This window comes from Drosophila nasuta, unplaced genomic scaffold (genome assembly GCF_023558535.2).
Source record: "Drosophila nasuta strain 15112-1781.00 unplaced genomic scaffold, ASM2355853v1 ctg164_pilon, whole genome shotgun sequence".
NCBI lineage: Eukaryota > Metazoa > Arthropoda > Insecta > Diptera > Drosophilidae > Drosophila > Drosophila nasuta.
In genome coordinates, this window is record NW_026869393.1 from 4,995 (window position 1) to 28,686 (window position 23,692).

At 37.3% G+C, this 23,692-nt stretch overlaps 1 protein-coding gene across 1 annotated transcript in view; it reads right to left on the minus strand.

The window, feature by feature from the left end:
• Nucleotides 1-3,029: 3,029 nt before the first annotated feature.
• LOC132797629 (uncharacterized) overlaps nt 3,030-23,692 on the minus strand; it is a 34,389-nt gene continuing 13,726 nt past the window's right edge. Inside the window, exon 3 of the mRNA XM_060809380.1 lies at nt 3,030-3,296. Within this exon, the coding sequence (XP_060665363.1) occupies nt 3,030-3,296 (267 nt within the window). The remainder of the gene's footprint in view (nt 3,297-23,692) is intronic.

Sequence of the window (23,692 nt, forward strand, 5' to 3'; positions counted from 1 at the left end):
AGATTGAACATTTGGTTGAACTAATTGATTTGCTTTTAGTTTTTAAATTCCAAGTGGAATTCTGACCGCTGAACCAATTCAAATAACTTTAACGAGGCAAAATACAACTCCTGTTTACTAAGGGCTGAGGAACAATTTTAGTTTTTGGCCAGCAAATGAATTTGTACACATAGGCAATCACTGAACTAACCTTTTGTACGAAGAGAAGCGAGCCAGTATAGATGACAGAAAATCAGGGTTGGTAGTTAAACAAACCTGAGCTGATTTTTTGTTTCACTGTTTTTAAATCGGTTGACAATGAAAAATGAGGATTCTTAGGCCACTCACACTGCTCTTCCATTAAGAATAGTGGGCCTTCTAACCATATCGAGTCGACTAATTCATCGATGTCACACCCACGAGAACAAATATCGGCAGGGTTTGACGCAGAAGGCACATGTCTCCATGTAACATCTTGTGTGAGGTCTTGTATACTGGATACACGATTTGCTACGAATGTTGCTAGCGAAGAAGGCGACATTCTAATCCAATACAGTGTGATTTCTGAATCTGTCCAAAATGCACACTGTCGATTCCGCATTTGCCAAGCATTGGCTTGACGTACGACCACAATTGCGCCAGTAAATACGCTGCACACAACTCAAGTCTTGGGATCGACTTGGTTTTAAAGGCGCAACTTTTGCTTTTGATGTAAGCAATTTACATTTCACTTTTCCATTCTGATTAGCTCATATATATAAACAGCAGCCATAAGCGTGGTTGAGAGCGTCTGCAAATCCATGAATTTGATCTTGGCTTTGCTGGAATTGGTGTATCGTGGAATGGATACTTTATCAAGGTTTAGTAGATTTTCTTTAAATCTCTCCCATCTCGTATGCATCTGCATAGGGATAGTTTCGTCCCATGCTAGATGATTTTGCCAGAGCTCTTGCAGTAAGATTCTGGCTTTAATACTGATGGGGCTCAGCAAGCCAAGTGGGTCGAACATACGAGCTGTCACAGACAAACGTTGCGTTTTGTTGGGCTAAGATCGGTGAAGCTGGAATCCAAATGATACCGAAATATATCAGATTTTGGCGTCCACCGCATGCCCAATGTTTTGGTCGAATCTGTGTCGTTGAAACTGAGAACTTTATCAGTTTCATTCCCATTGATTAAAGTAGGGTGGTTGGAGTACCATTTGGCCAATTGGAGACCACCGGAGCTTAGGATATCTGACACTTGGACACAAATCTCCTTCAGCGTGTCAGCATCGTCAGCTCCAGTAAGCATGTCATCGACATAGAAGTCATTGCAGATGACTTTAGCTCCAAGAGGATGTGTTTCCTTATGGCGAACACCAAGTTCGTGAAGGCTTCGTATGGCCAGAAAAGGAGCAGACGCAGTGCCATAAGTAACTGTATTCAGCTGGTAAATTTGAAGCTTTTCTGACGGATTTTCACGCCATACAATAAGTTGAAACATCCGATCCTTTGGAGACATGCTTACTTGTCTATACATTTTAGTAACATCTGCCGTGAGGGCAAACCGACTAAGACGAAAGCGAATTAGCGACGAGAAGAGTTCCCTCTGTATAGTTGGCCCCACCATTAGAATGTCATTCAATGAATAATTTGAAGTCGTTTTGCACGAAGCATCGAAAACAACTCGAAGCTTGGTGGTGGCACTATCAGGCCTCAGGACGCACTGATGTGGTATAAAAATAGTGTGGTCCTGGTGGAAAATCAACGGGAGACTAACATACATTTCCTTTAATGTTGCGTTTTGAAACCTTGCGTTCAAGTGAAAGAAACCGACGTTTTGCCGTTTCGAAGGACGAACCAAGTATTTTTGGGTCTGTTTTAAAAGTAAGACAAACTTCTAATCGCCCTGTCGATAGAGTTGTCACCGGTCAATAAAGTCCTGTTCGCAGGCTCTTTGCTCTGACGAGTATTTAGCGACGTTCGATAAATCTGGAACTTTCTCTAACCCCATAGCCTTTCTACCAGCGAGTCAAGTTGTATATCTTCCGACGAGTACGTCGTTGCACCACATAATGGGTTCTGACTCGGAATACCTTTGCACCGCCCTGACACAATCCACCCTAACAGAGTTTTTGTAACAGAGGGCCACTGTCATTCAATTTAATTTGGCCTGTGCACAAAGGTCGAAAAAGGAATCGGCTCCTAATAGCAAGTCGATTCTCTGCGGCTTGTAGAAATAAGGATCAGCCAGTTCCACGTTAGCCGGTATTTGTAATTGCTTGACTGGAATAAAGCTGTCTGGCTGCTGGTTCGAAATTGATTTTAGCACCCAGAAATCGGCGTCAAACTGATGTTTGTTAACACGAGATGATATCGTTGTTGACACTTCATGTCGGGCTACCAAATTTGACGTTCCTATGGCCGTAACTGTCAGACACTTGTTCGCTCGCGACAACCTTAGAGCTTGGGCAACTTCTTCAGTCATGAAATTGACCTGAGACCCAGAGTCCAACAAAGCCCTGGCCAATTGAATTGACCGAATCTATCGCGAATTTTCACAACAGCGGTAGCCAGAATGACATGGTCAATTTCTGCTGTTGGCTTAGCTACGTGCGCTGGATGTGACGATGCTTGGCCGCTCGAGTTACCAGGCTGTTGATGTTGATGCTGGCTCATACCGTGGTGTGAGGCTGAGCTGACGCATCGAATCTATGCAGCAATGTATTGTGCGATTTAGAACACACTCTGCATTTTGAAGATGTGCAGCTGGATATTCTATGCCCAGACTGCAAGCAGTTTAAACAAAGGTTCTGGGTCTTGGCGAAACTGAATCGTTCTGTAACCGGCAGTGCACTGAAGCCTTGGCAACTGCTTATAAAATGATTCGCGTTACAGAACTGACAACTAGGGTTGCTGGACTTAGACGCTGAATACGACGCTTTGGTAGTCCGTTTGGCACTCGGTTCTGGCTTAGGGCTCGTTCTATATTTCGAGCTTTCCTCAGCTGAAATATGCTGATAGCGCCTATTCAAAACATCGACACAATCAGACCATTGTGGAAGCCTGTTATAGTCGAGCTGTTACGCGTTGGCCATTTGCCGGACGAGGAGATGCTTTGCGGATTTCACCGCGGCTTCCCACAGCCCTCCGAAATGTGGGGCTCGAGGAGGGATGAAGTGCCATTCCATCCCCATCTCCGACGCGAACAACTGCAGTTTCTCCTGCTGCTTCGAGAACTCCATCTGTAGCTCCTTGAGTACGTTGTTTGTCCCGACGAAGTTGGTGGCGTTGTCCGAATACATCCGAAGTGGAACGCCACGCCTTGCGATGAAGCTTTTAGGTTAATAAAACAATTAGTGGACAAGTCAGCAACCAGTTCTAGATGAACAGCCTTTGATGCAAAACACACAAATACTGCTATATACATTTTAAAGGAGGCCGTCCCCGAATTCTCAAGGAGACATTTATGGGTCCGCAAAAATCAACGCCACAAATGTGAAATGGACGTGAAGCAATCAAACGATCAGTTGGTAACTGCCCCATTACTTGTTCCATTAGTTTTGGCTTGTATCGAAAACAAAGAATGCAACCACGAACTATTTGTGTGCATTCTCTTCGAGCATTAATCAGCCAAATTCTTTGCCTTAAGAGCGAAATCATACTTTTAACACCAGCATGACAGTTGGTCTGATGCAAGTCTCTTAAATACAGTCTGACCAAGGGCGAATTTTTGACATTAAGATTGGAAACTTGGCATCGTCGTCAATCGGTGCATTTAATAATCTGCCACCTACGCGGATCAACGAAAGAGATTTTCCTGGCTCAGAGATTTTCTGAATAAATTGAGCGAGAGATTGAACATTTGGTTGAACTAATTGATTTGCTTTTAGTTTTAAATTCCAAGTGGAATTCTGACCGCTGAACCAATTCAAATAACTTTAACGAGGCAAAATACAACTCCTGTTTACTAAGGGCTGAGGAACAATTTTAGTTTTGGCCAGCAAATGAATTTGTACACATAGGCAATCACTGAACTAACCTTTTGTACGAAGAGAAGCGAGCCAGTATAGATGACAGAAAATCAGGGTTGGTAGTTAAACAAACCTGAGCTGATTTTTGTTTCACTGTTTTTAAATCGGTTGACAATGAAAAATGAGGATTCTAGGCCACTCACACTGCTCTTCCATTAAGAATAGTGGGCCTTCTAACCATATCGAGTCGACTAATTCATCGATGTCACACCCACGAGAACAAATATCGGCAGGGTTTGACGCAGAAGGCACATGTCTCCATGTAACATCTTGTGTGAGGTCTTGTATACTGGATACACGATTTGCTACGAATGTTGCTAGCGAAGAAGGCGACATTCTAATCCAATACAGTGTGATTTCTGAATCTGTCCAAAAATGCACACTGTCGATTCCGCATTTGCCAAGCATTGGCTTGACGTACGACCACAATTGCGCCAGTAAATACGCTGCACACAACTCAAGTCTTGGGATCGACTTGGTTTTAAAGGCGCAACTTTTGCTTTTGATGTAAGCAATTTACATTTCACTTTTCCATTCTGATTAGCTCATATATATAAACAGCAGCCATAAGCGTGGCTGGAAGCGTCTGCAAAATCCATGAATTTGGATCTTGGCTTTGCTGGAATTGGTGTATCGTGGAATGGATACTTTATCAAGGTTTAGTAGATTTTCTTTAAATCTCTCCCATCTCGTATGCATCTGCATAGGGATAGTTTCGTCCCATGCTAGATGATTTTGCCAGAGCTCTTGCAGTAAGATTCTGGCTTTAATACTGATGGGGCTCAGCAAGCCAAGTGGGTCGAACATACGAGCTGTCACAGACAAAACGTTGCGTTTTGTTGGCTAAGATCGGTGAAGCTGGAATCCAAATGATACCGAAATATATCAGATTTTGGCGTCCACCGCATGCCCAATGTTTTGGTCGAATCTGTGTCGTTGAAACTGAGAACTTTATCAGTTTCATTCCCATTGATTAAAGTAGGGTGGTTGGAGTACCATTTGGCCAATTGGAGACCACCGGAGCTTAGGATATCTGACACTTGGACACAAATCTCCTTCAGCGTGTCAGCATCGTCAGCTCCAGTAAGCATGTCATCGACATAGAAGTCATTGCAGATGACTTTAGCTCCAAGAGGATGTGTTTCCTTATGGCGAACACCAAGTTCGTGAAGGCTTCGTATGGCCAGAAAAGGAGCAGACGCAGTGCCATAAGTAACTGTATTCAGCTGGTAAATTTGAAGCTTTTCTGACGGATTTTCACGCCATACAATAAGTTGAAACATCCGATCCTTTGGAGACATGCTTACTTGTCTATACATTTTAGTAACATCTGCCGTGAGGGCAAACCGACTAAGACGAAAGCGAATTAGCGACGAGAAGAGTTCCCTCTGTATAGTTGGCCCCACCATTAGAATGTCATTCAATGAATAATTTGAAGTCGTTTTGCACGAAGCATCGAAAACAACTCGAAGCTTGGTGGTGGCACTATCAGGCCTCAGGACGCACTGATGTGGTATAAAATAGTGTGGTCCTGGTGGAAAATCAACGGGAGACTAACATACATTTCCTTTAATGTTGCGTTTCTTGAAACCTTGCGTTCAAGTGAAAGAAACCGACGTTTTGCCGTTTCGAAGGACGAACCAAGTATTTTTGGGTCTGTTTTAAAAGTAAGACAAACTTCTAATCGCCCTGTCGATAGAGTTGTCACCGGTCAATAAAGTCCTGTTCGCAGGCTCTTTGCTCTGACGAGTATTTAGCGACGTTCGATAAATCTGGAACTTCTCTAACTCCCATAGCCTTCTACCAGCGAGTCAAGTTGTATATCTTCCGACGAGTACGTCGTTGCACCACATAATGGGTTCTGACTCGGAATACCTTTGCACCGCCCTGACACAATCCACCCTAACAGAGTTTTTGTAACAGAGGGCCACTGTCATTCAATTTAATTTGGCCTGTGCAAAAGGTCGAAAAAGGAATCGGCTCCTAATAGCAAGTCGATTCTCTGCGGCTTGTAGAAATAAGGATCAGCCAGTTCCACGTTAGCCGGTATTTGTAATTGCTTGACTGGAATAAAGCTGTCTGGCTGCTGGTTCGAAATTGATTTTAGCACCCAGAAATCGGCGTCAAACTGATGTTTGTTAACACGAGATGATATCGTTGTTGACACTTCATGTCGGGCTACCAAATTTGACGTTCCTATGGCCGTAACTGTCAGACACTTGTTCGCTCGCGACAACCTTAGAGCTTGGGCAAATTCTTCAGTCATGAAATTGACCTGAGACCCAGAGTCCAACAAAGCCCTGGCCAATTGAATTGACCGAATCTATCGCGAATTTTCACAACAGCGGTAGCCAGAATGACATGGTCAATTTCTGCTGTTGGCTTAGCTACGTGCGCTGGATGTGACGATGCTTGGCCGCTCGAGTTACCAGGTTGTTGATGTTGATGCTGGCTCATACTCGTGGTGTGAGGCTGAGCTGACGCATCGAATCTATGCAGCAATGTATTGTGCGATTTAGAACACACTCTGCAGTTTGAAGATGTGCAGCTGGATATTCTATGCCCAGACTGCAAGCAGTTTAAACAAAGGTTCTGGGTCTTGGCGAAACTGAATCGTTCTGTAACCGGCAGTGCACTGAAGCCTTGGCAACTGCTTATAAAATGATTCGCGTTACAGAACTGACAACTAGGGTTGCTGGACTTAGACGCTGAATACGACGCTTTGGTAGTCCGTTTGGCACTCGGTTCTGGCTTAGGGCTCGTTCTATATTTCGAGCTTTCCTCAGCTGAAATATGCTGATAGCGCCTATTCAAAACATCGACACAATCAGACCATTGTGGAAGCCTGTTATAGTCGAGCTGTTCTTCATACTTTGATTTGGTTGTATGGTCAACCTTTGACAATACAATATGTATGAGAATCGCGTTGGTGATATCTCGTTCATCACCTAGTGACAACAAATTTTCAAAAATTGCCGAAACCGTATCTATAATGGTCCTCAACCCAGATGCCGAAGGTTTATTCATTGGCGAGATATGAAACAATTGTGCGATCGTTTCGAAGACATTTGTTGTCGTATACACGCCCCAAGTTTTCTAAAGCCTTTGGGTAATTTACACCGGAAACTTGGAACGCCTTTATTGTTCCTAATGCCTCATCAGACAGACATGAGATCAAGTGATTAAACTTTTCAATGTTTGAAAGCGACCTATCAGAATCTACAAGACTTTCGAAAAGGCTTATGAACTGCTTGTATTCTGAGTGCTTACCATTGAACTTTGGTAAGTTCATTTTGGGCAAGTGCGACCTATACGATGCTGGCTGAGCAACTCGGTCCGAATCGGGCTCCTTTAAACTAATCAGATACAACGACCTTGTCTTAATGCACAATTCTTCTAAGGAAGCACGGCTAGAATTATCCGGGTCAATGCAATCAATTTCAGATTGCAACTCCATGGCATCTGCAATGTATTTATTTAATATATCCAAACGACATTGATCTCAATTTTATTGATGGAACCTGTTTCATTTAACACTGTTAATCTAAGCCTCTCAATACTTTCTTCTAGCTTTGATAATCTAGAAAATAACAGCGTAAATTTTGCACTATGGCAATTTTCAATCACGGTTTGATTTAATTCAGTCTTCCCTTTATCTTTCGACATTGCGACTTGGTGTATGTTTCTGGGTTGTGCAAGTTAAGCAAAGAGAAAACACACTTTACTATTAAGAGAAACACCAACGCAAGAACTCAAGAGAATGTTTCTTCTGTCAAACTCAACAGTGAGCGTAGCTTCAATGTTAGTTTGAGCGGCGCCGAACAAGCAAAGCAAGAGCGAAAACGTTGTGTTCGAACGAGAGCGAAGATGATCGACCAAAGCGAGAGCGAAACTTATTAAGCAAGCGAGAGCGAAGATGATGGAACAAAGCGAGAGCGAAACTTATAAGGCAAGCGAGAGCGAAGATTACCAAATAAAGAGAGCGAAAAATAACTGAAACTATGCGCGGGTGCTGTTATTGTAATTCAATGTAATATAAAGAACCTGAAAGCATAATCATAAAGTTGCGAGGGGGTTCGAATGTTTCGGCACTTGGATTTATTTCACTTATGTGTGTTGCATCAATTGTTCACTACAATTCAATAATCAGTGTCAGGCAACTGGACTCTTGTTTAAGACAAGATATAACAGTCTGAGCTGGGAAACAATCACAATGAATGTCACCAGGTCCAAAGTTATTAACAAAATGTTCCAGTTGTTGACACTGTTACCTGTTCATCAGAAGAGCTGTTGACTTGATTGATCCATAAATCCAAAAGGCCAGCAACGAAACAACGCAAACGAATATGTTTTTAATTATATGCACTCAGCTGCCAACAAGGTGTGAAATTAATTAAACTTATCAATTGCAATAATTGAATTTTCTTTATGTTTAATTAACAATCAACAAAGTCTTTTTGTAGTCCCTGCTCGGGCGCCATGTAAAATTACGAAAATCGAAAAATATATTTGTTGTTGTTGGGAGCAAAAAGATGAGACACTTTGAAGGCTGCTAATGCGCAAATTAAAACACGTCTAATTCGTTTGCTAGTTGCGAAAGGAGAGAGCGACAATTTATTGTTTGCCGGTTATTCCGACATTAGTAGTTAAAGGAAAACAAAAGTTGAGCGAAAGCTTATAACTAAAATGCAACAACTGTAGCAAAGAGCGCAAGATTGAGAGTAAATGTAACTGCTCAGTTAGGCTGAGCAGGCTACAGTGGGACAAGGCGCTTGATTTAACAAAATCTATCATAAAATTCTATTTGTTCATTTGCTAAGTTTTCAGATAATATTTGAATTTTACAGTTAACAAATTGTATTAAGTAGTTTCCATTTAATGTAATATTTCTTTGATCGCAATTTTGTTTTAATTTTTAATTTTACTGTTTCATACAATTATTGTTTCATCATCTATTTGTTCTATACTGGATTTATTGTTGAATTTGAATTTACAATTGTTGTTTATTGTGCAGCTTTTACTTAATGTTAGTTCCGTTAAAATTACATTTTCTTTATAATCGTATATTTTATTACAAATTTGAGTAAATAGTAAATTTTCTTGATCAATTTGAATATTGTTGCTGTTAGGTATTGCAGTTATGATTTTGATGTCTGTTTTACAAAGTTTTTGGGTAGCTTGATTGCCATGACAATTGCGTTGTTTTTGTATTTTAATATGCCCATTCTGATTAATTTAATTTTATAAAAATCTATTTTAAATTTATTTATTTCGTCTTTTGATAATATTTCTGGTAAAAATATATTGTTTTTTGCTGATGCAATGGTTTCTTGAATATAATTTAATTTTTCTTCAATATTTTTTAAAGTTCTCATTTGATCATTGAATAATATGTTTTTATTGTTTCTTTCGTTTGGTTATTCATTTTGGCTGAAAGAAGTTCTATCATATTTCTGTCTTGATGGATTATGCCTGCTAGTGTGTTAATAGTATTATTAAAATGGTTGTTAATGTGAATTTGTTAGTTTAAGCTAGTGATTGCATTGTGATTATTTTGATCTATTATATTTAAGTGTTCTATAATTTCTTCCCTGTCCTCATTGTTCATAAGGCCAAATAGCCATTTATGTACGGTGCCTATTCCATTAAAAATACCTCTTTTCTGTTCGTGTTGATGGAGTGATAGAACTTACTTTTGCCTTTAGTAATTCTATTTCATCAATTAATGTTTCCTTATTTGCTATTTCGATATTCTTTTTATATTGTCGTATATTTTATTTATTATTATAGTGATTTGATTAATGTCAATAATGTGCAAAATTATAATAGTTTCATTTACAATTTCTGTAGAATACATATGTACAGGGACATATCCTGCCTCTTGAATTGGGACCACGTGCAGTCTAGCATGTGTCATTGATAAAATCATTAAAGTGATTAATAAAATATTTTGAAAGTGCGAGTAAAAAGAAAAAAAATGTATATATATATATGTATTTATTACTAAAACTGTTAATGTATATGTGCATGTATTTTAATTTTGTTCCATTTTTAATGGTATTTTGATATTACATGGATGAATATCTTCTAGTTTGGCGTATCTAAAATACGGCTCATCTTCATGTCTTAATTTTTTGTAATTTTTAATTGGTCCTTCCTCTTTTTTTTCTTCATACTGTTCTCTGTTTTCTTCATTTAGTTTTGTTATGATTTTTTCTTTGTTAGCGCTTATTATTTCTTTAAGGTCTTGTGAGTTCTTTTGTATTTTTAGCTTCGTTTGGGGAGCATTTTATAGTTGTGTGATACCTATTATTGTAAGTGTTAACAGCAATTTGAATTTTTGATTCTATCGAGATGTCTTCATCTATGCTATTGACAATTTCTATTAACGTGGAGTGAAGTCTTTCAATGTCTGCGTTACCTGTGTGCGAGTTTGGTTTTGTTAAATGTAACTCGACTTTTTCTTTATTTAAGAAACTTTGAATCTGTTCTGATCTGAATTCATTATCCATAATAATTTTGTTGGGCTTGCCAAATTTTGTGAATTGCTCTATTATAATTTGCAATTTTTCCTCCAATTCCTATCTTTTATATTGTATGCAGCTACAAATTTTGTGAGTTTATCTATGATTGTAACAAATGATCGGTGTTTGATATGGAAAATGTCTATATGAATTATTTAATTTTTCTCTTGAGGAGTTTCTGTGATATTGAATTTTGCTTTGATCGGTTTCCTGTCATACTTAATTCTCTACATTTTGTGCAGTTGGATATAACTAAGTTAATGTGCTCTCTAAGTTTTGATAATAAATTTTGTCTTGCTCGTTCATGCCACTATGTAGGGATTCTTTTGTGTGATATAAAGCTATTTGTTTGTGGAGTTCCTGTTCGTCATTTATGTCTACTGCTCGTTTTGTACATTTTAAGAATTTTATATTTTTCGTGTCTTTAAAACTGTTTATTATAATACATTGTACTTTATAGTAAATGGAATCTGGTACTTCTGAATATATGCCAATAGTTCCCCTATTAATATTGTTTAAGAGTTTCTGTTCTATTTCTAAATTGTCGTCTGCTGGATTAATTTCAATAATTTTTCTGCCTTTATTTTTAATTATACTGTCTGTTGCTAAATATGTGATAATGATTTGAGTTTTGAATTTATTAACTATATCATCTGTTATATAAAAATCTATTGGTTCGTTCTCGTTTGCTGAGTGAATTGTGTCTGTCAATGCTAAATTTGATTCATTAATATTTTCTTTTGTCTATAATCGGGGCTGTTTCCTGCCTACTGAGGAAATCCGCTACTTTGTTATTTTTCCTTTTAAATATTTGATATCACAATCAAATTCTTGTAGTTTCAATATCCACCGTTGATGTTTGTCCTTGAGGTCTTTCCCTTTTGTATTTTTTATTTAGATACATAATTGGTTGGTGATCAGTTATAATTGTAAATTGTGTGCCATATAGGTAATGCCTAAAGTAGTCTACGGCATGCCACAATTGCCAGAAATTCTTTATCTGTCGCGCTGTATTGCTTTTCGTGTTTGGTTAGGGTCCTAGATACGAATGCTATTGGCTGCGTTTGCTGTGATAACACTGCTCCTATTGCGAAATCACTCGCATCTGTCGTTAATGTAAAAGGTTTATCGAATTCTGGGAATTTCAAAATTGGATGTGAGCTTATAAGTTCTTTTTAAATTTTCAAAAGAATCTATAAATTCTGGGTCATTTTATTAATATTATTTCCTTTTTGTACATATTTGATCATAGGGTATGCAATTTTTGAGTAATCTTTTATGAACTTTCTATAAAACCAGTCATGCCTAAAAACCTTTTAGTTGTTTTTCTGTTTTTGGGATTGGAATAGCTAAAATATCTTTGTATCTTTTTTTGGATTTGGTCGAATTCCGTCTTTACTGAGTACATGTCCTAAAAATTCTGTATCTTGTTTCATAAATGAGCATTTATTTACTTGTATTTTTAATCTGTGTTCTTGGAGTTTTTAAAAATTGTTTCTAAAGCATGTTTGTGTTCTTCGAGCGTTGTTGAGAATATTAAAATATCGTCTAAGTAGACTACACATATTTTTGTTTATGTAATCTCTTAAAACATCATTCATTAATCTTTTGAAAAGTTGCTGGTGCGTTTTTTTAGTCCGAATGGCATTCTAACGTATTCATAAAGTCCTAATAGTGAAACAAATGCTGTCTTCTATGTCTTCTTCAGCCATCAAGATTTGATGATAACCTTTTGCTAAGTCCAATGTACTGAAATATTGAGCCCTACCAAGTTTGTCTAATATTGAGTCCATGAGAGGTAACGGATATTTGTCTGGTATTGTTACATGATTTAATCGACGATAGTCTACACATAATCTATATTTTTGTACTCCTGAATTATCTATTTTCTTTTGGCACCATGCATATAGGTGAGCTGTATTTACTTCTGCTTTTTCTTATTATGCCGTTTCTTTCCATTTCTAAAATTTGTTTTCGAATTTCTTCTTCATATTTTGGAGAACACCTGTAAATTTTTGAATTGATCGGTTGGTCCGTTATTGTTCTTATATTGTGTACCACCAATTGGTCGCCTTCTTTATATTATAACTTGTTAAATCTTTTGTTTAGATTGGTAATAATTTCCTTTTTTCTAAATTTTCTGTTAAATTAAAGCTTTCAATTTCATTTACTTCCAAAACACATGCCTCTTCAGGATGCTTGGAATGGAATGGAAGCATCCAGTTTAATTGTTTTCTTCTTGAAATCAATAAATTGCACGTTTCTTTGGATGAAGTCCATACCCAATAGAAAATCGTATGATTTATCCAGGGGTAAAGCCACCCATCTTGAACGAACTTGTGGAGAATATTGAAATTCTCTTGCTGCTTCTGTCATAACTAAGTAATTATTAGTTTCAAACTTTGCATTAATTGTATGAATTGTTTTTGAATATTTTTCAATTATTTTGTAAAAATTTTCCTGCACTCTATTTGTGTTTAATATACTAATTGTGGATCCAGTATCTAACAAAAAGTAAATTTACAATCTTCAATTGTTCCTTCTATTAAAATTTTTCTTTCATCCGAGGCTACTGGTAAAAAAAATCTTTAGGGATTTCACTTGTTGTACTTTTATTATCCTCATCAATTATATTATCAACACTCATTGCCTCTGGGGATTCTGTCTAACATTTTGACTTTCATTTTTATTGTAATTATTATTTGGATATTGATGTGGATTATTGTTAGTATTCTGATTTTGTTGATTATTGTTATAGTTATGATTGTATTGTGGATTAGTATTGTTATTCCTATTTTGTTGTTGATTGTTATATTGTCTCCTAGTATTTTTGACTTTTTGGAAAATTGCCATTATTATTGTTGTTTTATTATTATTATTGTTGTTATTATTATTATTATTATTATTGTTGTTATTATTATTATTTCTTTGATCAATATTGTTACCTAAGTCATTCTCGGTATTTTTACGAATTAACAATCTTTGATTTAAATTTCCAAAATTTAGACCGATATATTTAGCAATTTCATTTCTAACCATTTGCACTGTTGTTAATGGCATTAGCGAGACTGCCATGGAGCCTGCAGCTAATTCTTTTATTCGTTGAATCAATAGTGAACTTAATATATTTACTAAGCTTTCATTATTTTCAAATACAGCAAAGTCTGTTATTTCTTCCACTATGTACCTTACCTTAATATCTAAATCTTTAATAGATGTCACTCTGAGATTGTTGATCTTCCTAGTCAAAACCCATTTGGTCCATTCTTGGCCGGTAATGATGTCGCAATTTCTCCTTACATTCCTCCCACGTTGTCGGTGTATTGATGGTGAGAACTGTTCTTGCCTGTCCTTGAATCTTCGTGTTGAATATAACGCTGAAAACCTGATCCGCATCATCTGCATATTCCTGCATAATCTGGTCCACTGAAGCAATGAATCCATGGAGAGTACCATCTTGTCCAGTAAATGTTGGAAGATATCGAGTTTCCTTTTCAATCTGGTTTCTAGCTCTTGTTCTTGAGTTCGCATTTGGTAGTTGCATTTGTTGAACAACAATTTGAGTGAGAGCCTGAATGCAATTCTGCATTTCGTTTATATATTTTTTTTTTATATTTGATTGTTAAATTGCCACTGGATTGTTTAGTTTTAGTTTAGTTGCACAATTATGACTTTGTCCCTTTTATGCCACTATTGTTTTACACTTTTTCACTTTTGGCGATAATTGTTATGCCTTTTCAGCTAAGTTCAAATATCACTTCTTAGTGTGTGTATTGTTTTTTTTGTTTTAACTAATTCACTTTCGATAACACTTGTTATGCCTTTTCAGCTAGTTCAAATGTTACTCTTAGTGTGTTATTAATTTATCCGTCCGTTCAGACTGGCTGCGCCAGTTATATATGTTTGACATATATATACATGAGTTGTATTTCAATAAATAAGAATGTACACAGTGTCGTAGATTTGAACTGGTTTATTCAGAGAATTGATACAAACTGAAGTTAAGCTGTGCAAGAAGTGCTATTTTATACTTGGATGTTGGCGGCAGCCAAACCGTCTGAGTTGTTTATAATTACGTTAGCATATTCTGACTTTAGAGTGCAAGCTTGGTTGTTTATGTTTACGTTAAAGAAGCTAGCAGTCCCAGTTTGGGTTATTAGTTTATAGTGGAAGCTTGAATGTTTATGTTTACATAATTGACGATCGCAATCCCGATCTAATGGAATGCTTTGTATGTGTTAGTGTTGGGTAAGTGGTAAGTGGTGACAAATGAGATGGGGAAGTGGTAAGTGGTGACAAATGTATAACTCGCGTTTATATTTAATAGAGTGCAAATTTCTTGTTATTTAGAGTAAAATAACACGAAGAGGTTGCATACACTGGAGTGTGTCAAGAAAGCATACAAACGCGAAACGACAGAAATGTAACAAAGTACATACAACAGCGGCCAAATCGGAAAATATAAGCGAACTCTTTAACTGTATAGACATACATAAGGATATATATGTCGGATCTTAAATTATGGTAGTCAGTGTAAAAGACTTTAAATCAAATACGCGTACCAAGTGACATTTCTTGTCTCTACACTATAACGGTTGTTTGTTAGTACGAGTACGAGAGGAGAGATGTTGCGTGAGGTTAGAGGTTTGAGAGAGAGATGTTGCGTGAGGATTGAGGTTTGAAAGAGAGATACACACTACGATTGTTGTGCGTATATGCTTGAGCCACTGCGAGAGACTGAGATAGAAGTATGTTCGTTGCAGCTTTTTCTGACAGCATTTTCGGTATGCTAGAATGTTGACGGACACTTTAACTTGGCAGTGGCGTGATCAAGTTTATTCGCCGTATACAATCTGCGAAATTAAATATGGAAAATTATTATAACACCCCGACATCAGAAGTGGGATCAGTGCCAACTCCTGCATTTTCTGAAGATTAGTGGCGTACCATTATGGAACTGCAAAATCGTAATTTCGTCGAAATGTGTAAAGCTATGCAAGCGTCCGTGCGTCCACACAAAATCAAGTGGTTTTGCCAAAATTTAACCCTGATGTAACTGGAGCTGATGCGACTCAATGGTGTGCAACGGCAAGCATTATTATGGTCGAACAGCAGATTAATGGCAGCGCACTTATCATGATGTTGAGTAGTTGCATGCAGGGCAGTGCTTCAGCGTGGCTTGCACAGATCTGCTATCCCGGCATTAATTGGGAGCAGTTTAAAGAACTATTTATACAGCGTTTAGAGATTAAGGAAACGTCGGCAGCTATGTTCCTGAATATGCTGAACAGCCGTCCAGCCTACAATGAATGCCCTGCAGTGTACGCAAAGCCATATGGTGACGTCATTAACCACAAAATGGCGCAATATGAACGTCGAGGAAATAGCTGTATCCACCGTACTTTGCGCACATGGACAATTTTGACAACCGTTTGCAGTGTATGGTGTTCTTGTCAAATGTACAAACTAGAAGTCAACCCAGATGGAACTGAAAGCATTTACATTTAACAAAAGCGTAGTGCTGGAAGTACTGATGGTAATAGCGGCGACAGCAAGCGAGTCAAAATTGTGTGCCACCTATGCAAGAAACCAGGACATAAAATGGCGGAGTGTAAATTAAAGCGGTCTGGATCGGAGAATAAACAGCATCGCGATTTGCAGAATGTGACCTGTTACCGGTGTGGACAACTTGGGCATCTTGCGAATCGGTGCACGAACAATGCAGCTAAATCTGGAGCAGTTACCGAGAAGAAATGTAATCAATGTTTTGTGGCTGAGCCAAAAGGAGTTTTGACACATCAGGGTGAGATCTTTCCTATTTGCTTTGACTCTGGAGCAGAATGCTCGCTTATTCGAAGTAGTGTTGTCATAATACGAGGTATTGGCGACGCTGGCATTTCCAGTAAGCTACAAAAACTATCTAAATGTATTATTGATGGAAATATTGTAGAAGTACTGTTTCACGTCATAGCAGATAAGTATCTCACAAATGATATTGTTATTGGTAGGGAAATCCTTAGTCAGGGACACGAAATCATCTTGACACCTGATAAATATGAATTTGTTAAATCTAAATCTGTAAATGTTTGCAAAGTATCTGAGCCATCTGCCTTGTTACTTAATATTGATATTGAAATGATTGGTAATGACAAGGAAAACTTAATTAAATTACTTGAAGACTATTCATCTGCATTTATTGATGGAATCCCTTGCACAAAGGTTAATACGGGTGAAATGACTATTAGATTAATTGATCCAAACAAAACTGTGCAGCGGCGTCCATATCGTTTGAGTCCAAAATGAAAAGAAATTGTACGTGAAAGGATAACGGAATTGTTAAACTGTAACATTATTCGACCTAGTTGTTCTCCCTATGATAGTCCTATACTCTTGGTTAAAAGGAAGAACGGATCCGATTAACGATCAGATTGCTAGACTAGCGGGTGCAAAATATCTTACTTGTCTGGATATGGCTAGTGGATACCATCAGATACCCATTCATCCCGATTCTGTTGAATATACCGCGTTTGTTACACCTGATGGGCACTATGAGTATCAGACAATGCCATTTGCCTCAAGAACGCCCGTCTGTTTTCCAGCGAGCTATTATAAACGCATTGGGAAATCTTGCATATTCTTATGTAATAGTCTATATGGACGATATAATGGTGGTGTCATCTACCATAGAATTAGGTATGCAAAGATTGAGGATTGTTTTGGATGTATTGACTGCAGCGGGATTCTCTTTAACATAGCAAAATGTGGATTCTTAAAAACTACTGTACAATACTTGGGGTATGAGATACGAGCTGAGAGTTAAGGCCTAATCCGCGAAAAATTCTTGCGTTAAATTCCTTTGCCACCACCGCAAACCGTTCGTAGCGTAAGACAGTTTTATAGGATTGGCGTCTTATTTTCGAAAATTCGTGCCTCGGTTCTCAAAGATTATGAAACCGATATATTCCTTAACTTCGAGTAAAAGTGTGTTTAATTGGAATAGCGAGTTGGAAGATATTAGAAAAATATTATTGCTATCCTTATAAATGAGCCTGTACTTGTTATTTTTGATCCACAACATCCAATAGAGTTACACACAGATGCTAGCTCTTACGGTTATGGTGCAATGTTGATGCATCGAATCAATGGTAGTCCTCATGTAATAGAGTATTTTAGTAAAACTACTTCCCCTGCCGAGTCTAGATACCATTCATACGACTTGGAAACCTTGGCAGTGGTAGAATCCGTTAAACAGTTCCGTCATTATTTAGTTGGTCGTACGTTTGTAGTGTATACTGATTGTAATTCTCTTAAATCATCGCGGACAAAGATTGAGCTAACACCAAGAGGGCATAGTTGGTGGGCGTATTTGCAGTCGTTTGATTTCAAAATCGAATATAGAGAAGGAAAGCAAGGCGCATGTGGATTTTTATCGAGAAATCATATTCAGGAAGCAAACCAAAGTTGAAAAGTCTTTAGTCCCTGAAAAGCGTGTAAACTTAGCAGAAATCTCGTGACTGGCTTGCTGCTGAACAGCGCCAGGATTCTGAAATCACTGATATCATTAACAAACTTAACTCTAAAGAGTTGACAGATGATGTTGCACAGACTTATGAGTTGAGAAAAGGTGTTTTGTTTCGTAAAGTTCAGAGAAATGGAAGAACCCGTTGTTTGCCAGTAGTGCCCCATGCATTTCGATGGTTAGTAATAAATCAAGTGCACGAGTCCATCATGCATTTGGGATGGAAAAAGACTCTTGACAAGACTTATCAATATTATTGGTTTGCTAAGATGAATAAATATGTTAGAAAGTTTGTCGATAGCTGCATTACATGTAAAACTATTAAGGGTTCATCTGGAAAGATTCAAGCCGAGTTACATCCAATTCCAAAAGTGCATATCGACATTACTGGAAAATTAAGTGGGAAGAATGATCTTATGGAATATGTGATAGTTCAAATTGATGCTTTAACAAAATTTGTTTATTTGTTCCATACTCTAAGATTAGATTCTGACAGTTGTATTCAGGCAATGAAATCATCTATTTCTTTGTTCGGAGTACCGCAGCGTATAATAGCTGATCAGGGTAGATGTTTTACTAGTGGGAAATTTTCAGAATTTTGTACATCACAGAAGATTAAGCTTATAGCTACAGCAGGAAGCCGTGCAAACGGTCAAGTTGAACGTGTGATGAGTACACTGAAGAATTTACTGTCAGCGGTTGAATCAAGTCACCGATCTTGGCAAGATGCTTTAGGTGAGGTACAACTTGCCTTGAATTGCACAGTTAGTAGTGCAACCAAAGCAAGTCCCCTAGAGTTGCTTGTCGGCAAGGAGGCTCGTCCTTTGGGCTTGATTCCACCGTATGATACAGAGATGGAAGTAGATAAAGTTAATGCTAGAGATAGGGCAATTGAAAATATGAATAATCAAGCTAGTTACGACAAAATAAGGTTCGATAAAAATAAAGCAGCAGTTGAACGACATAAAGTTGAGATTTGGTTTTGCTGAAAACGAAGAACGGCATCAAACTAAATTGATTCAAAGTTTAAAGGACCGTTTTGGTTAGTGAAGTTTTAGAAGGAGATAGATATATCTTGAAGTCATTACATAATAAGAGAACTTATAAATATTGTCATCAAGATTTGAGAAAGATGCCAGATGGTTATGTTCCGAGTGAATTGGAGTGCCCGCCTGAGAATTGTTGAAATGGTTATAATATATCCGTGTGAGAGGATATGTTATGTGATTAACAAAATGTCCATATAGAGTATGGAATGGTTGAAATGAAGTTGCAATAGACTTCGATAAGAAAATGTTTGTGAATGGCGGATGTGTTTGAGAACTGAATGGAAATAACCTGGCGGATGCAAAGTTTATGCATGGTTGATATGACAATATTTGATTAAGATGTACTACTTTATTGGGCAAGCACAAGTGAAAGACGAAAGTTGAACATGGCGTGTGGCGCTCTTTGACGGACTATGCTCTTAATCAAAAGGAAATCATAGTGACGATAAAGAGAGTCGAATTTTGAATTGCTGAGAAGCAAATGAGTTAAATGTTAACATGAATTTGATTATGTAATGAGAATAAGAATTGAAATTTGTTTATAATTTTGTGTAGAATGTAAAATAATGAAAGACTATGAAATAAGAGGAAATGTTAAGTGTAAGGTAATATATCGAATAAATAAATAAATAAATATTCGTATTTGAAATTGATGAGTAAAAGAATAATAATAATATTAAGGTTGCAGTACACGAGGACGTGTAATTGTCAGAATGGCCGTGTCGGATCTTTAATTATGGTAGTCAGTGTAAAAAGACTTAAATCAAATACGAGTGACATTTTGACTCTACACTATAACGGTTGATTGTTAGTAGGAGTACGAGAGGGAGATGTTGCGTGAGGTTAGAGGTTTGAGAGAGAGATGTTGCGTGAGGATAGAGGTTTGAAAGAGAGATACACACTACGATTGTTGTGCGTGTATGCTTGAGCCACTGCGAGACTGAGATAGAAGTATGTTCGTTGCAGCTTTTCTGGACAGCATTTTCGGTATGCTAGAATGTTGGCGGACACTTTTAACTTTGCAGTGGCGTGATCAAGTTTATTCGCCGTATACAATCTGCGAAATTAAATATGGAAAATAATTATAACAACCGGACATATATATATATATATATATATAGAGTAGAAAAGTTAGCGGAAAAAAAATGCCGGTAGATCGCTTATGTACTTATATATATGCTTGCACAAAATGTATGGTGAAAAAAGTGTATTACTTATCTTGACAACCAACTGCTTGCTGGGGTCGAGCGATATCCAAAATCCGGCCTCGAAGGACCAAAATGTGTAGGGGATGTTTGCCAGTTAAATAAAAACACTTTCAAATTCGAATCGTAGCAGATTTGTAGACTTTACAAGACTTTTTCTTAAACAGATGTAAAACACTTGTCATGTGCACCAGAAGAAGAATATTTTGAACACATGTAAAAACAGAAAAGCACTAAAAGTGGGCAGGGTGACCATCACTAGAGGAAACCTAGATCAGTGTGGCTGCGCGTATGACAAGGTCACACGCACAGTATACCAGCTTTTGTCGCTATCGATAACACTCGATCGCGACCACACTGTCAGCTGGCCTGAGTGGTCACACCTGCAGTCATCTGGCATCAACAATATGTTTAATATCCAATTTTTGTTAGTTAAATGTTAGATATATAATAAATGTTTAGTGTTAGTATAAACTTTTAGAATAATTGTATTTTGTTAGCCAAAAAATTATTAGCGCCATCTGTGTGTGGGCCTTGGCAACATCGCTTACAGATTTTGCATCTTAAGGCAGGGAATGACAAAGAAAATGGGAAGATAAGAATGCCTCAAAGTTAAATGTCCGTTTGACAAGACATAGATTTTTCATTCGTGATGGTTATTCATTCTCGCAAGCCTGTTAAATTTGTAGTGGCAATTCTCACAAAGCAGAGAAAAAAAATATATTGTATATTATATATCGCCAACTAAAAGACAAAAGTGACATTATCAAATAAATAGTGAATAGTGCGAACTAAAATACTGTGTGAAATCAGTTAATTTAATCGAAGTTAAGCCACCAAACCAAACTTATCCACCCGCATCGTCGATACCGCGCCGCCGCCACCGCAAATTTTCCTGAATTTGTCTCCAAGAGCCATAACAAGGAGAACGCATTACCACTGGTGTATTGGTGCAATCGACCGTACAACAAAAGGCAGAAGTGTCTCCGAAGCTGATGTCCGTGCCAGTAGATGTTTTTTTTTGTTGTTTAGTATATATCAGCGTTATTTCTCTTGGGCCTTTGCCATTTACATGGTATTTTATACTATGTAACCGTTGTAAATAAACTTCATTAGTTAATATAAAGTTATCCTACATATATATTGTCCGTAAATACTTTCGTTCTCTGTCAAGATTTGCAATTTTAAAATTGAATTTATATTTGTTTACCAAAACAATGGAACATCTGGAATAAAAGCTCAGATCACCATTAGAGTAGAAAGCTTTTGGTCAGGGCTTTAAACTTTGCTCAACAGCTCAAAACAACAACAACAGAACAACACACACACACATATCAACGGCTGAGAAAGGTCTTTCGTCGCTGGAGAATGATGTAAGCGAGCTTTTTATACCCGCTACCCATAGGGTAGAAGGGTATTATCAGGCTTGCTCCGGTTTTCACTTTTCGTTTTCGTTTTCGTTTTGGGAGCAAAACCGAGATTTTCGTTTTAGGTGCTCCGGTTTTCACACGTTTTTGGTCATCGTTTTGCTATCGGAACGTTTCATTTTTACCGCTAAAACAGCTGACTTGTGTTTTGCTAAAAGTAAACAACGCGAAAAAATGTTTTTGTATGTCCAATTTCGTGCGTGGATTGAACTCACATAAGGATTTTTATCCTGCATATAAATAATTATGCTTCCCTGAATGAAATATATAATATTTGCCTTTTGTCTTTTGCAAAAGAAAGATTTGAAACTTTCTTTAAAAAAATTAGTTGAACGGCAATCAGCTGTTTCCCACAAAAAATGGGGATGCCACCTTTTTAATGCATTTCATTCCGGTTATTCCAACAACTTTTTTTATACACTTTTAGCACATAACTAATTAAATTAAATTAATTAATTTTTAAAAACATATTTTACCCAACTTCAACAAATTTATCGCCATCCGTTTGATTATACAAGTATTTTTAACTTGCTTTTTCATTCTATCGAAAGTATGGCAGCTTAGGCGATAACTCATGGTGTCGGACCTATCGGTCGCTCACCAAAACGAAAAATTGTTGTTGCCGACGGCAAAATTTGATATCCAAATTTGAGGTGGGGTCAGAAATTAGTCGTTTTAAAAATAATTACAAGCCTAATTGATCTGCTGGCGGTCTTTAAAGAACGACAATAAATAAGATCCGATTTAATATAGAAAAGTCATTTACTTTTCATTTTAACAAGTCAAATTTTTTTGCAATTCGAAAAACTCTTGTGAAAGTGAAAACGGGAGAATCATTTTTTCGTTTTCGATTTCAAAACGAAAACGAAAAGTGAAAACCGGAGCATGCCTGTATAACTTTGTGCCGGCAGGAAATGTATGTAACAGGTAGAAGGAGGCATCTCCGACCCTATAAAGTATATATATTCTTGATTAGCGTCAACAGCCGAGACGATATAGCCATGTCCGTCTGTCCGTCTGTGTGTCTGTCTGTCTGTCCGTATGAACACCTAGATCTCAGACTATAATAGATAGAGCTATAATTTTTTCGACAGCATTTGTTATGTTTGCACGCAGATCAAGTTTGTTTCAATTTTTGCCACGCCCACTTCCGCCCCGCAAATCAAAAAAAATCGAATAACAAGCGTAATTTTATAGCTAAAGCGGCGAATTTTGGTATATACAATAATTACAGTAGTAGTTATGATTCCTGAAAATTTAGTTGCGATTAGATAAAAATTGTGGAAGTTATTAAAGAAATACTTTTGTATGGGCAAAAACGCCTCCTTACTAGGCGTCTTAGTTGCTTTGGCTAACAATTTGGTATATTGTGCCGCCTATGGTATATTTTGAATGTGGTGCTATATCGACATACCAAATAAACCATTTAATATATTTTTAGTATTTTCGGTATATTTTGAAAATGATACCGCAATATTTTGCCTTTATTCAAAATGGGTAGCGCGTATCTCACAGTCGAGCACACTCGACTGTAACTTTCTTACTTGTTTGGATTGAATCTGTCGAATGAAAAATTTATAATTCGAAAGAAGTTTTTCTTTTTTGCTGGCAGCGTAATTTTGCTGCACCTGAGAAACCTTAACCATTTGCCGGTGGTCCATTGCCATACTATGATATGGACTCATAATTAAATAATTTTATATTGCATAAAAACTATCAGTAAATTAGCGATTCATATGTCAAAATTGCAAGATTAAATATTGGTTAATTATTTCTATTACTCATATTTATTCTATTTATCTATTTTTGGTTTTTAAGTATTTATGAAATAGATATAATTTTGCTTTAATTTAATTTGATTTTTACGATAGCTCTGCAGGATCATGGGTGGGCGTCTGCACCAATGAGTGCACCGTCAAGGAGAAGTGCTCCAAGTCAAAGGTAGATCCCTAACTTGTCTTTTCTCTAGTTTCT